This window comes from Diplotaxodon limnothrissa, linkage group LG9 (assembly GCF_057381915.1).
Source record: "Diplotaxodon limnothrissa isolate DT_005_m linkage group LG9, D_limnothrissa_male_GT1.1, whole genome shotgun sequence".
NCBI classification, from domain to species: Eukaryota; Metazoa; Chordata; class Actinopteri; order Cichliformes; family Cichlidae; genus Diplotaxodon; species Diplotaxodon limnothrissa.
Window position 1 is genome coordinate 34,693,488 of NC_140604.1, and position 12,514 is coordinate 34,706,001.

At 40.8% G+C, this 12,514-nt stretch overlaps 1 protein-coding gene across 1 annotated transcript in view; it reads right to left on the reverse strand.

The window, feature by feature from the left end:
* Window positions 1–7,865: 7,865 nt before the first annotated feature.
* LOC146626002 (uncharacterized) overlaps window positions 7,866–12,514 on the reverse strand; it is a 104,950-nt gene continuing 100,301 nt past the window's right edge. Inside the window, exons 4-5 of the mRNA XM_085363114.1 lie at window positions 10,181–10,777; window positions 7,866–8,611 (exon numbers count right to left, since the gene is read on the reverse strand). Of these exons, the coding sequence (XP_085219240.1) occupies window positions 8,051–8,611; window positions 10,181–10,777 (1,158 nt within the window). The 3' untranslated portion in view covers window positions 7,866–8,050. The remainder of the gene's footprint in view (window positions 8,612–10,180; window positions 10,778–12,514) is intronic.

The following is a 12,514-nucleotide window of genomic DNA, read 5'->3' on the forward strand; positions in this document are numbered from 1 at the left end:
AGGTAAGCGCCGAGCTAATGAGGTCTTCTGCTGCTCTCCTCGTTGTCTGTTCACAGTTTATTGTGAACACGTTGAGAGAAGAGTGAGAGAGTGTTTGGAGAAAAACACCAGCTAATCATTAGCTCAGCATGCTGGGAGAAGTTGAGCATTTGCTCGCAGAAATTTGGAGCAGAAAAGTCTTTTCATTGTTCCTGCAGCTGTTTTTCTGCATCCACCAAACCTCTACGGCCTCAATTCTATTTGAAGTGATAACAGGAAATCTGATCTACAGCTGCACCCTATCATCTAAACAAACTTGAGCACATTTTATTTTAGTCATTGTTTTCTTCTACGTGCAGTACAGAAAATCTCAACAAAAGTAATCAGTTGGCATCTGTGATTAGTTAGTGTGGTCTGAACAACTTCTTCTTTGATTGGGTGACAGCAGTTGAAAGTAATTGGATGTGACAATTATGGGGAGGGCCCTGAATAATGTTAAGAAAATGGCATTTTAAAAGCTGTCACAGTTGGCACTGAGCTCTGGAAAAATTGACGTTTTTACTGGTCTTTGAACGCCGCTTTTTCTGCCAGGCAGAAAGCAAGGGTTTAAAGCCGCCCACTGGTGTAAAATCGGCGCTCTCACTTTTTACACGTCGATTTTACGTCATTGATTGATTGAGACCACGAGGCTGACCTCAGCGAAGATCAGAACGCAGTTATTGCTCTGTTAGTTTCAGCATCAAAGATCTGCAGTGACAACCAGAGGTGTGGCCTCGAGTCACATGACTTGGACTTGAGTCACATGACTTGATGTCATTTAGTCATTTAGTTTATGACTTTAGACTTGACTTGGACTTTTAAACCAATGACTTGGGCTTGAACCTGTTTACTTCAAAGACTTGAGATTTTACCCCAAATCTAAAATGTAACACACATATTACATAAAAAGTGCGCACTGTTAATTCATTTCATTCATTCTTACCACACTGCGTACTTATGGGTGCGTGAGCTGTATCACAGCCAATCAAGTGAACCAGATTTTGTTTTTAAATAACAAAAAACAAACGGTCAGGCCAAAAATGCCCCTGTGATTCATTTTTTTCAGGTAGATAAACTATGAAGTAGTGTGTGTGTAGCCGGAAACACGTGATCTCCACAGTAGGCGGAAATACGTTCCTGCATGGATCATCAACTGCGGAAACCTTGCAAGTTGATCGTAAAGGTTAGCACAGAGTCTTTCATACATAAATTCGCCGTTAATAATTATATAATTCTAGGAATCATCTACTTTGTTTACACTGATTACGTTGGCACTTTGTTAGCGTTACAACAACGGTCAGACCCCCGAGGTATCTAAACTTTAGTAAGGAATGTGCACTTTTGACACCTCTGGTTAGCATTTAGTGGTCAGTTTCAAATGTATTTAATTTTTGCTTGTTATGAACAAATTCACTTCACTGCTTTTCACGATCTGTAACATCAATGCACATTGTTCCATTTACTGCATATTGCACTTTATTCATGTCTCTCATTCCACCTGCATCAACATTGTAAAGTTTGTCATGAAGAGGTTTATATATTTATAAATATTCTCTATTCCATTCTGTTCTGCTTTTTTATTGCCCAGATTAGTTAGTCTTTGTTAAATTGTCTGTTATATGTCAATAGATACGTATGTCACAAATAAAAGTGTCTTGAAAATTATGTTTTTATAAAGAATTTTCTCCCAAATCTCTTACATGCTAACTGTAACGTGTTATTTCTGCTAAAACCTGAACTTAAATGTGTATATGGTGTTTATCTGTTTTTCTCTCTGTTTTAGATGCACATATCAATGTGGATTTCTGCCTCCAAGCCAGAATTGCAGGAATGCACAACATGTTGCAGAAGACTCTTTCACTGCCCTCTGTGCCCCACTTTCAGCCCTACTGTCAGGGCAAAGATCGAGGAGCATATAAATGGACACATTAAAAATGCTTTGTGATGGGTCTGTCTAGCACAGACACACTGGAACGAGAGAATTTTAATACAACACCAAAAAGCATTAGACACCAAGCAGACAAAGTTCTTTGTGTTACTCGTATACGAGGGAGAGAACCACGACAAGCGCTGTTCCTTCGTTTGACCTCAGTCGCTCTCGTCAGCTCCCTCATAACACTGCTCTTTTATTGAGGTTACATGAATATACATAGGTTTATTAACATATATGACGTCTACATACAAACGAAGAGTACCTTGTCTGTGTGTTCTGTGTGTGTGTGTGTAAACAACTTCCTTAAACCTGCTGGTCTGGAAGTCCACCAGTTCATCTAAACAAAAAGCACTTAGACTAGAACAGATATAGATACGTTTATCCTACCACAAAACAATAAGAGAAGGTACGACCTCTCCCACGCTCCCAGGATGTGGGTGTGAATGACAGAACACTCTGGAATGCACGCAAAGTCTTTGCAGGCTCCTAAGGATCAACCCTCTACCAACATGACATTGATTATAAAACTCTAAGCATATATGAGTAGATATTTCTAAGCATAAATGACAATCCAATAATGTAAACCTGACAGTTCCGCCCTTTAGAAAAGTTCCCAGTTATGATCACCGCATGTCTGACAGTGTCAATGCAAACACACAGCATATGTCAATCACCCTAAATTACTGTAAAAGTACAAATGTATTAGCAGTCCTCTTATTCCTCATTGATCTCATCCAATGGTAAACTGCATCCCACAAGTGAACAAACGAATTGTTAATAGTTAAAGGAGAAATTAACATCCCAGCTTGGTGGTGTTCCTCATCTAGGCATGTAAATCACACGTCTCTCTGCAGAGTGTTTTAAGTTCTGCAGGGCGTCATAAATGTCTCTTCCAGTTGTCTCCATCACTGTCCACAGGACCAGAGTCCAACATGTATGTAGAATAGACATTCAAACATACCAGGTGGTTTTGTTGCTTGTCAACATGGCTGTCAGCTATCTCCAAAGCTGCAGGCCTCGTCCTGCGAGGGGGATTTCATGACTCCTCTACTGTCCATCCCTCTCTGCAGAAAAACCCCTGTGTGGAAAGCGTGCTGGATCCAGTTATCTTACTGCTGTTATGATCCCAGCAGTCTTCAGAGTGTCATTGTATGCATAGTACAGTGGCACAGCATTAGGTGATGTTCATAGGAGATTGCTGCCGTCACCACCATAGCTTCTGGTTCCTGTGCTTTTCACAGAATCATGATCCCATCCTCGAACTCCCTCTGCGCTGTGGATGGAGCTTGGCACGCTCCCCTCATCCTTCAGGTGCCCGTCTGTTGTCCACAATCTCCTCTGTTGGCCTCTGGAAATCCCCCTCGGCACAGCTCTCATTCCAACGCAGCTTCATGGTCCTTGCTGTGGCTCTGGAATCTGATCTGACGATGGGCCCCAAGCAGCACGACCTTTGACCTCAACCACTGACTGGGCTGTCAGCTATGCCTGGAATGGTTCTTGCTTCTCACTGGGCCTCTGAAGATTTTTAGGAGATCCCTTTCAGCAATATTCTGACTGCTGCACCTGTATTTCCTTGCTAAGAGGAAAAACTTCTATTTGGAGAGCATGTCAACAATCATCAAACCACATTTCTCTTTAGTTCAGTGAACTTCACTTATAGGCCGTGAAAGCCTCATCTGAACCTGGATGCACCACTTGCATAGTTTTAATACCTGTAAATGAACTGTTAATTCCACAAATCCAAAAATCATATAAGACATAGAAAACATAATGTAAACCTGACACTTTGCCTTTCAAAGGTATGTTGGCATTAAATATACCTCATAGTTAAAGTTATAAATATGCACTTCTTTTCAGCACTTCTGCAGTCTCTTTGTTGACTTAAAAGTTGCTTTTCACATTGTACAGTTCAATTCATTCATCAGCAAGACAAAAAGTGTGTTTTCATAAAAAATGTTTTCCTGTTCACCACATTTTTTGACAGCTCTTATGATTTATACCAATTTGCTTTCATTATTGAGGATGGCTTGGATATTTTTGTTAATATGTACAATATGTTGTTTGTTTTTATTAATATGTACAATCAGATTGTTAGATAAACTGATTGCATTCTGTACAACTACATTTACATGTTGTTGACTTTTCTTTTTTTTCTCTCTCTCTTCCAGACAAAATGATATGCCGGTGCACTTTCGCTGCCCTGTCTGTAACATGACAGTCATACAGCGTGGTGATATGGCAAGGCATTAATTGTCATGTCAGCATTCAGGACTGCTCCCCACTGAACTCTCCGATGAGCCCTGCCCCTCTCCCGCTGACCAGATCACAAGCTTGTTGATAAATGGGACTGAATGCAAAGATTTCAGAGAGATTGAAAAGGAAGTCTTCACTTTTTATTCCAAATTGTACTCCTGAGAATATTCAGCAGCTGATTCTGATAGTTTCTTTAATAAGATTCATAATCTCATCCCATGTATTGACAAGCCGTTCAAAGATCTGTGTGATTCAGAGCTTAAAATTGAGGAACTGGATTTAGTGATCATGAAAATGGCATTAGACAAGTCCCCAGGGACAGATGGACTCACTACTAATTTTTATCAATTCTTCTGGAAGGACCTAAGAACCTTATTATTTGATGCATTAAAGGAATCTATAGAGAAGAAAGAACTGATGCCAAGCATGAAACAAGAGTTGATAACCCTGATCCCTAAATCGGGTAACGATAAAAATTTAAAACCCATCACCTTAAACACGGACTATAAGATCCTGTCTGGCAAAGGGCTGAGAGGCTAAAGAAAGGCATCTCAAACATTATCAGTGAAACACAATCAGGTTTTTTGAAAGGAAGACTAATTGTTAACAATATTAGGCTGATTTTGGGACCTCCTTGAGTACAGTGAAATAATCCAAGAGAGAGGGTACATCCTGTACAAAGCATTTGACTCAGTTGAACATACGTTCATATTAAAAACTCTGCAGTCTTTTGGTTTTGGAGAGGAATTTATAAATGTTATAGAGATGCTATATAATGACATCAACAGCTCTGTTTTGCTAGAACATGGTACATGTTCAAGGTTTGAGGTTAATAGAGGGATAAGGCAGGGATGTAGCAGCTCACCACTTCTGTTCATCATGGTTGCTGAGCTGTTGTCTATTTTGATTAAAAACAGTCACATTGAGGGGTTAACTGTGATGGGTGAACAGATAATAATCAGTCAGCTGGCAGATGATACCACCCTGTTTTTAAAAAAATGAGGACCAGATTCCTTCAGCCTTACAGGTGATCAACCACTTCTCCAAAGCTTCTGGCCTACAGCTGAATATTAATAAATGTGAAATACTAGCTCTGCATGAGTGTCCCCTGCAGGCAATAAATAATATACAGATCAAAAAAAGAGAGATGAAGTATCTGGGCATTGTAATTTGCAAGGATAAGACATCAACAGAAAATAAGAATATCTGTACCAATATAGAAAAGTGTAAGTTTTAAACAGGTGGCTGCAGAGGGACATAACTCTGTTTGGGAGAATCTTGCTAACCAACATGGACCAAAGAGTAATCTTTTTTTTTTTTTTTTGCCTGTCCCGTTTGGCTCTTTTGCATCAGAATTGTTGTCTAAAGGCAAAGAAAGATGCCCAACGGATTTACTTTACCAAATTGACCATCCCAGCCTTGCCGTAATGGTCCATTTGATTCACCTTTTATTGTTTATTTTATTTTCACTTACTGAATACGGGACAGACTTGACTGGGGGAAAGAAGGGGAGAAAGAGAGAGGGAAAGAGAAACAGCTGAGAAGAGGGACGGGGGAGAAGGGCAAAAGACAAAAACCAACAGAATGAGCAGAAAAAAAAAGAAAAGAAAAAGAAAATGCATATATCAATCACCTGGATCACCTGTTGAGAAAGAAAAAAGAAAACAAGCAGAAGAGAACAAGAGTAATAGAATAAACAACATCACAATGATATATGGGAATATGACAGTAAATACTAAATATTAAACATTATTGTGCAGCACATAAGATCAACAGAACACAGTGTGCTTTGAGGTAGGAGCCAAAAAGGGTGTAGTTTGTGGGTGTGATCACCCGTGTGTACACCTGTGAGCATGGACGCGCTTGTTTTTAAAAGGTTCATGTAATGATCTGCAAGAGGGTGTGGGGGGGGCCACAGCCCCGTCCTCCAGGGCATGAAGCAGGTATGGAGGAGATCAAAACTCCAGACATCCAGAGGCCCCCAGACCACAAGAGACCAAGGAAGACCAACAGAGGGGCAGCTGCGCCACTGTCCCAGAAAGAGCTGAGGAGAGTCCCAGATGAGGGCTCACTCAGCAGCCGCGGAGCAGAAGCCAGGGGGGGTTGCAGTGACGAGCCCGTGAGCTCCGCTGGCAGCCAGCTGTGCCTGAGTGACCGAGCCCCAGGCCGAGAAACCGAGGGCACCCCACCCCAGAAGTGGCCCGAGCGAGCCAAAGAGTAAACTTTCAAAAGTAAGTACTGAACATAACAATATTAGTAATTTCACAATATCGGGGTCAACCTTCAGGATCAATAAAGTTTTATTGAATTGTTAGTTGACCTTAATCTTACAGAGAATGTGATGATTTCATGGATATTTAAAGTCAGCACTGAGACAAATTTAGTAATGCCAACATTACAAAAGAACAATATTTGTCTCTTATATATAACACAGTCAAAGGAACCTGTCTTTAAGTGAAGATTTAAGGTGACGGGAAATATAAATAAGTGCAGCTTGAATCTTTAATGAAGCTCAGTATTTGAAACAGAGTTCATGTTCACTGCTGTAATAACTAATAATGATTGAAATAACAACCTTAATATTGGCCATATTATATTTACATTACCAAAGTAAGATGACTTTAGTCTCATGAACAACATGAGCTAATTGTTATTTACTAGCTGATCTTAAATGACTGTTCAGTACAGAAATGAAGCCCAACAATCATGTTTTACAGTCCTGTGGTCTCAGCCTCAGATATTTATCAAATCAAAGCTCATGTAGAAACAAATAAACAAATAAAAGATTTTCTCCTTCATTTCTGTCAAACAAAGCTGTATGAAACATTTCCAGCTGTTAGTATCATGGTTGCTAGGCAACCTGGGCAGTGCAACAGAGGCTAGACCGTCCCATTTCACAAGCCTCATGTTACGCCCCTAGTCTAGGCGTGTAGAGACGCACATAAGGTTGGAGGAGAGAGAGACAAATCCCCGCCCTGGTTCCCAAGCCAAACATCCAAAACCAGTTGTGAGTAAAAAAAAAAGGTGATTTTATTGAAGGTAATGAAGCACAGCTCCAGGGTGAACCCAGGCCAAAATAATAAACAAAACCTACTAAGTCCCACCAGAAAACTAACTAAACCCTAAGAAAGAAACAGAACAAACAAATGACAATACTAACCCTCGCTCCCTAACCCGGAAAATAGGAGAAAACTGTTCCAAAGAAAAGGTGGCTCACCCCTTCCGCTTCAGCCTAAGGGTGCCTAAGCACTAAGTTAATGCACCAGCCGTAACACCTCGCACTTCCGGCCGTAGCGGTCTTTGAGTACGCGGCCCGTGTGGACCGTTAAGGCTGCGTACTTTAAGGCTGCAGACCCTGAATTGGGATACAGCCAGGTGAGTGCAATTAAGGGCCAATCAGGAGCGAGAAAGCAAAAGAAGAAACAAGGTAAATCTGGTCATGTGAGGGAGAGTGAGACAAAGGGTAAATAAAACAAGAATCTTTAAAACAATAATTAAGCAATAAACAATTAAAGGACAGAAAAGTTTATTTTCACTTTCAACTATAGACACTTGTTCCTTAAAAACAAAAACTGTACAGTCAACACTTTTCTGCAATTTTACATTTATTTCTCACAATTTAAGTCCAAACAATCATGCTGACAGTTTTCCCCCCATTTGTTGTGTATAAAAGCAGTTAAATATGTAATTTCTTTACACTGACAGAAAGGGGAGTTTCACTGAACCGGTCCACTAAAGATCACAGTGGCTGTGATGTAAGATGAGTTTGAGAGGGAGAAAAAAAAAACATTAAAGTGATTTATTCAGGCTGCTTGGAGAAAAGGCCAAATACTTTTGATCCAGTGATCACTGTCCTGCATGATCACGCTGATGTTTGCACAGAGCAGATAATGAAGTGAATGTTTTTGCACATTGGTAACAGTGAAACAGTTTATTTACAGCGTGGGATCGTTTGTGTTCGGAGTATGAACTGAGATTCTTGAAGCTTTTGTCACACTGGTCACAGCTGAAGTTCCCTTCAATGTGTGTATTTTCATGAATATTACGATGACCTGACCGTGAGAAGCTTTTGTCACAGTGTCTGCACTTGTATGGTTTCTCTCCTGTGTGGACTCGTTTATGTATTTTAAGATCACGTGCAATGGTGAAGGATGACTCACACTGGTCACAGACATGCTTTTTAACCCCACTGTGACAGAGTTCATGTTCTTTTAATTTACTTGGTATGGGGAAGCCTTTCCCACATTCTTTGCAGTAGCTCATTTTGTCTCCAGTGTGTCTGCGTTGATGTAGCGTTAGACTCTTTTGATTACTGAAAGTTTTTTCACAAAGGTCACAGCGAAACTCTTTCCCACCACCACAGTGACGACAGGGTTGAGAACTGGATCCATCTGTGTCGCTCTGCTTCTAAACAAAGACACAAAGACAGTGTAAGTCAGGGAATTGCTTCAACATTTTTATCCCGTTTTTAATCACCATTTTAATGATATACAAGTACAGAAGCTCAGAGACATACATAGAATAGAATAGAATGCCTTTATTGTCACTACACAGTTGTATAGTGAGATACAGAGCATCTCCACTGTATACATACAGATGTAAAGGAGATGTTGCAACAGTTTGAAAACTTGAGACTTTGTGGGGAAAAAATTGCTTCTGCTTTTGAATTCTTCTCTTTCTATACCTCCATGTGGCAATGTTGGCTGAGTGGTGATAACTATTGTTCAGGAGATTACTCTAGCAGCTTCCTGCACCTTAAAGGTGGGCAGGAATAGTGTGGAGTGTATACGGGCAGCCTCCACCATCTGTTTTCTTTAGCATAGCAGTTAGTGGACTGTAGTTAGATTGCAAAGAGTAATCACTGCAGGTTGAACGGGTCATGGATAGAACATTGAGGTTAGAGCAGGGCGATATGACCAAAAATATTTATCACGATATACATTTAAAAATTTGCGAGAACGATATAACTGACGATATAATTGACACTATACTAATATATTTTCACTTAAACAAGCAGCTGTTTTTTATGTGCATTAAAGTTATATAAAAATGTAACAGTGCAAATTCTTTGCTGACAGTTTAACCAAAAGGCGTTTCCAGTGGAACCTGGCCGACATATCCTCAGCATAACCATGTATAATATCCACAAAACTTAAAACGAGGTCATACACACAATACGGTAACATTATGTTGAAGCACAGTACGTATCGCTCCGCCTACGATAGCCGTAATGCTCCGATAATCCATCAAGCGGTGCGGCTTTGTAGCTTAGCAAAGTCGTACTGAAACATCTGACAGATTTTCGAGCGCCGTGCACATAAAATCGTTTCGAGGTCAGTAAACACAACCAGAGTTCATACATAAGGCACACGGGGTTATAAGGGGCTCTGTCGACTTTCAGAAAAATCAAAGGATGATTTTAAGTGTGCCGTATTTTCCAAACAACACGGTAATAACAACGGCCCACTAACATGCTCTACCAAAAATATTTCTTTTTATGTATCTGACAGACGAAAGCTAAACCAGTTCCACACCACTGAAGTTGCAGCATTTTGACAAACCAGTTCTGGTTCATCCGTTTCACTTAACGATCCACTTTCACTCTTCTCATTCTGCATCGCCGCCATGTGCGTATGTAAACAAAGGCACTGCGCATGTGCGCTTTACCCATATTCTATCGCGATATGTCATTTTCCTATCGTTGCCCAAAATTACACCGGTATTACCGTGAACGGTATGATATGGCCCAGCCCTAGTCGAGGTTGACAAAACATCACAGACACATGGAGAACTGGGCGAGTTGCTGACTGTGCAGCGCAATGGGAGAACCAACTGAACTGAGCAGAGAGTCCAGAGTGTGGAGAGCTAAGCTGAGCAATGAAACCAGCTAATTGCTAACATGCTAACACAACTGAATAAGCAGAGTTGTTCCAAACAGCCAGGCTAAAATAACAAGATAAAAATATAAATACATACCTCACAGTAACTGCACTTGTACAGTTTCTTATTGGTGTGGATCTGTTGGTGGACTCTCAGGTAATGTGGAGCTTTAAACGTCTTCTCACACTTGTCACATTTATAAGGTCTCTCCTCATTGTGAGTAAACATGTGATGTTGTAACTGTGTGTCTGTTACAAATAGTTTCCCACACTGATCACAGCAGTAAACTTCATGTCTGGTGTGGATGCGTAGGTGAATATTTCGATACCCTTGATGTCTGAAAGTTTTTCCACAAATGTCGCAGCTGTACGCCTTAATTCCAGAGTGGGTAACTTGATGACTCTTTAAGTAGCTACTGCGAGCAAAAGCTTTGCCACACTGATCACAGCTGTATGGTTTAAGTCCACTGTGGATGAGTTGGTGTGTTTTCAAGCTTCCGGCGTCGGTAAAAGACTTTCCACACAAGTCACAGGTGAATGGTCTCTCCCCAGTGTGGATGAGCCGATGACATTTCAAGCTGGAGTTCTGAGTAAACTCCTTCCCACACTCGTCACAGCTGTATTTTTTCTCTCTCTTTCTTCTGTGAGGTTTGTCGGCCTCCTGAGAGCGCTGACGTCTCGCTTCATGTCGGTCCTGCAGTGACAGAGATACAGAGGCAGTGAGTGAAACGCAGTCACGGAACAAACTTTTTTACTAATGCACGATCTACTGTAGAATATAAAGCACCTTGAGGCGACTGCTGTTGTGATTTGGCGCTATATAAATAAAATTGAATTGAATTGAAACTCCCTCTGTAATGAAAATGACAATAAAGAAAATATTTTGCTCATTGGAAAAAAAATATATTGTATGAAAAATTACTTTATTTTACTTCAGTATCCTTATAAAATGTTATCTTTGTATTTTCTTGTAACTTGACCACAGGTTCAACATTTCTTCCTCACCATCTGTGTTGAGCTCATTGTTTCCTCTGTAGTGGCTGAGCTGAGTCCAAATGGCTGAAAATGTTCCTCCGTCAGATTCTCCTCCTGCTGATCAGCTGCTGGGACACAAAAGAATATTTTTATGTATTTGATCTCTGACAAAAAGAAGCAGAGCAAACACAAACCAGAGAAAGCAACATTTAGAAGATTCATTTGTTCCAGCAGCTGCAGGATGGTTTCTACAGGCTGAGGAACAACAGTCACTGCAGGAATCAACATCTGCACATTGATTTTCTGTTAGAGGAACAAAGTGAATGCAGACACACAGACAGGCTCTCTCCAAACCCTCAGAACAAAAGCTGTCCAGCTTTGTGTGTCTGTCAAAATGCTTTTTACAAACCCTGCTGGAATCAGTGTTGTTACAGCTGCAGTCAAAGCAAGATGGAAACAATGAAGAAGGAAAGTTCAAATCTACTCAGACTAAATGTCTTCAGTCAGTGTGTCAGCCTCCAGTTAACAACAGTGGTGAGAAACTGCACTACTGAACCTCCACTGACTGAGTAACTGTAGTTTGGTGCTTCATCAGAACTTCATGGCAGTTTGTACACAAACTGGAGAAAACATCTAAGAAACTGAAGGTGAGCTGATAGTAAGAGGATCATCATCTCACACTGCACCAGGATTCTCAGACCATGGGTCCGTTCTTCGTACCTCGCTTACTACATCCAAGATCAAATGACACATCCAAGATCAAATCATCGCGCTAACTTTGAGCTCGCTGTCCCGGTTCTCCGAACACACCTGTTGTTGACGATTAGTACAGCTGGATGAAGTAATGTGAGATCACTGGGTGGCTTAACAGGGGCTACGCATCGATAGTAGAAACATTGATCGGCAACCCTTTGATTGGTCGGCGAAAATGTCGAAGGAGAGCGCTCGGTATTTTTCGGCAGCAGAGCAAGAACTCTTGATTGAGGGATTTCAGGAGTTTCAGAGTTTAATTAAAACGCAAGGGAACACTGCAAAGGCTGCAAAAGCAAGGAGAGAGGGCTGGCAGAAAGTTGCTGACAAATCAAACTCATAAGTAATTTAATAATATTAATAATAATGGATTGGATTTATATAGCGCTTTTCAAGGCACCCAAAGCGCTTTACAATGCCACTATTCATTCACTCTCACATTCACACACTGGTGGAGGCAGCTACAGTTGTAGCCACAGCTGCCCTGGGGCAGACTGACAGAAGCCAGGCTGCCATATCGCGCCATCGGCCCCTCTGGCCAACACCAGTAGGTGGTAGGGTAAATTTATTATATTATATTACATTATATCCTCTTTCACATTAGAGCCACAACAGGACCCACTAGAACATGGGAACAAGTAAAAGTGAAATATAAGAATATTCTACAGAATGGTAATATTTATCACTTATATTGCTTTTCGTCTCT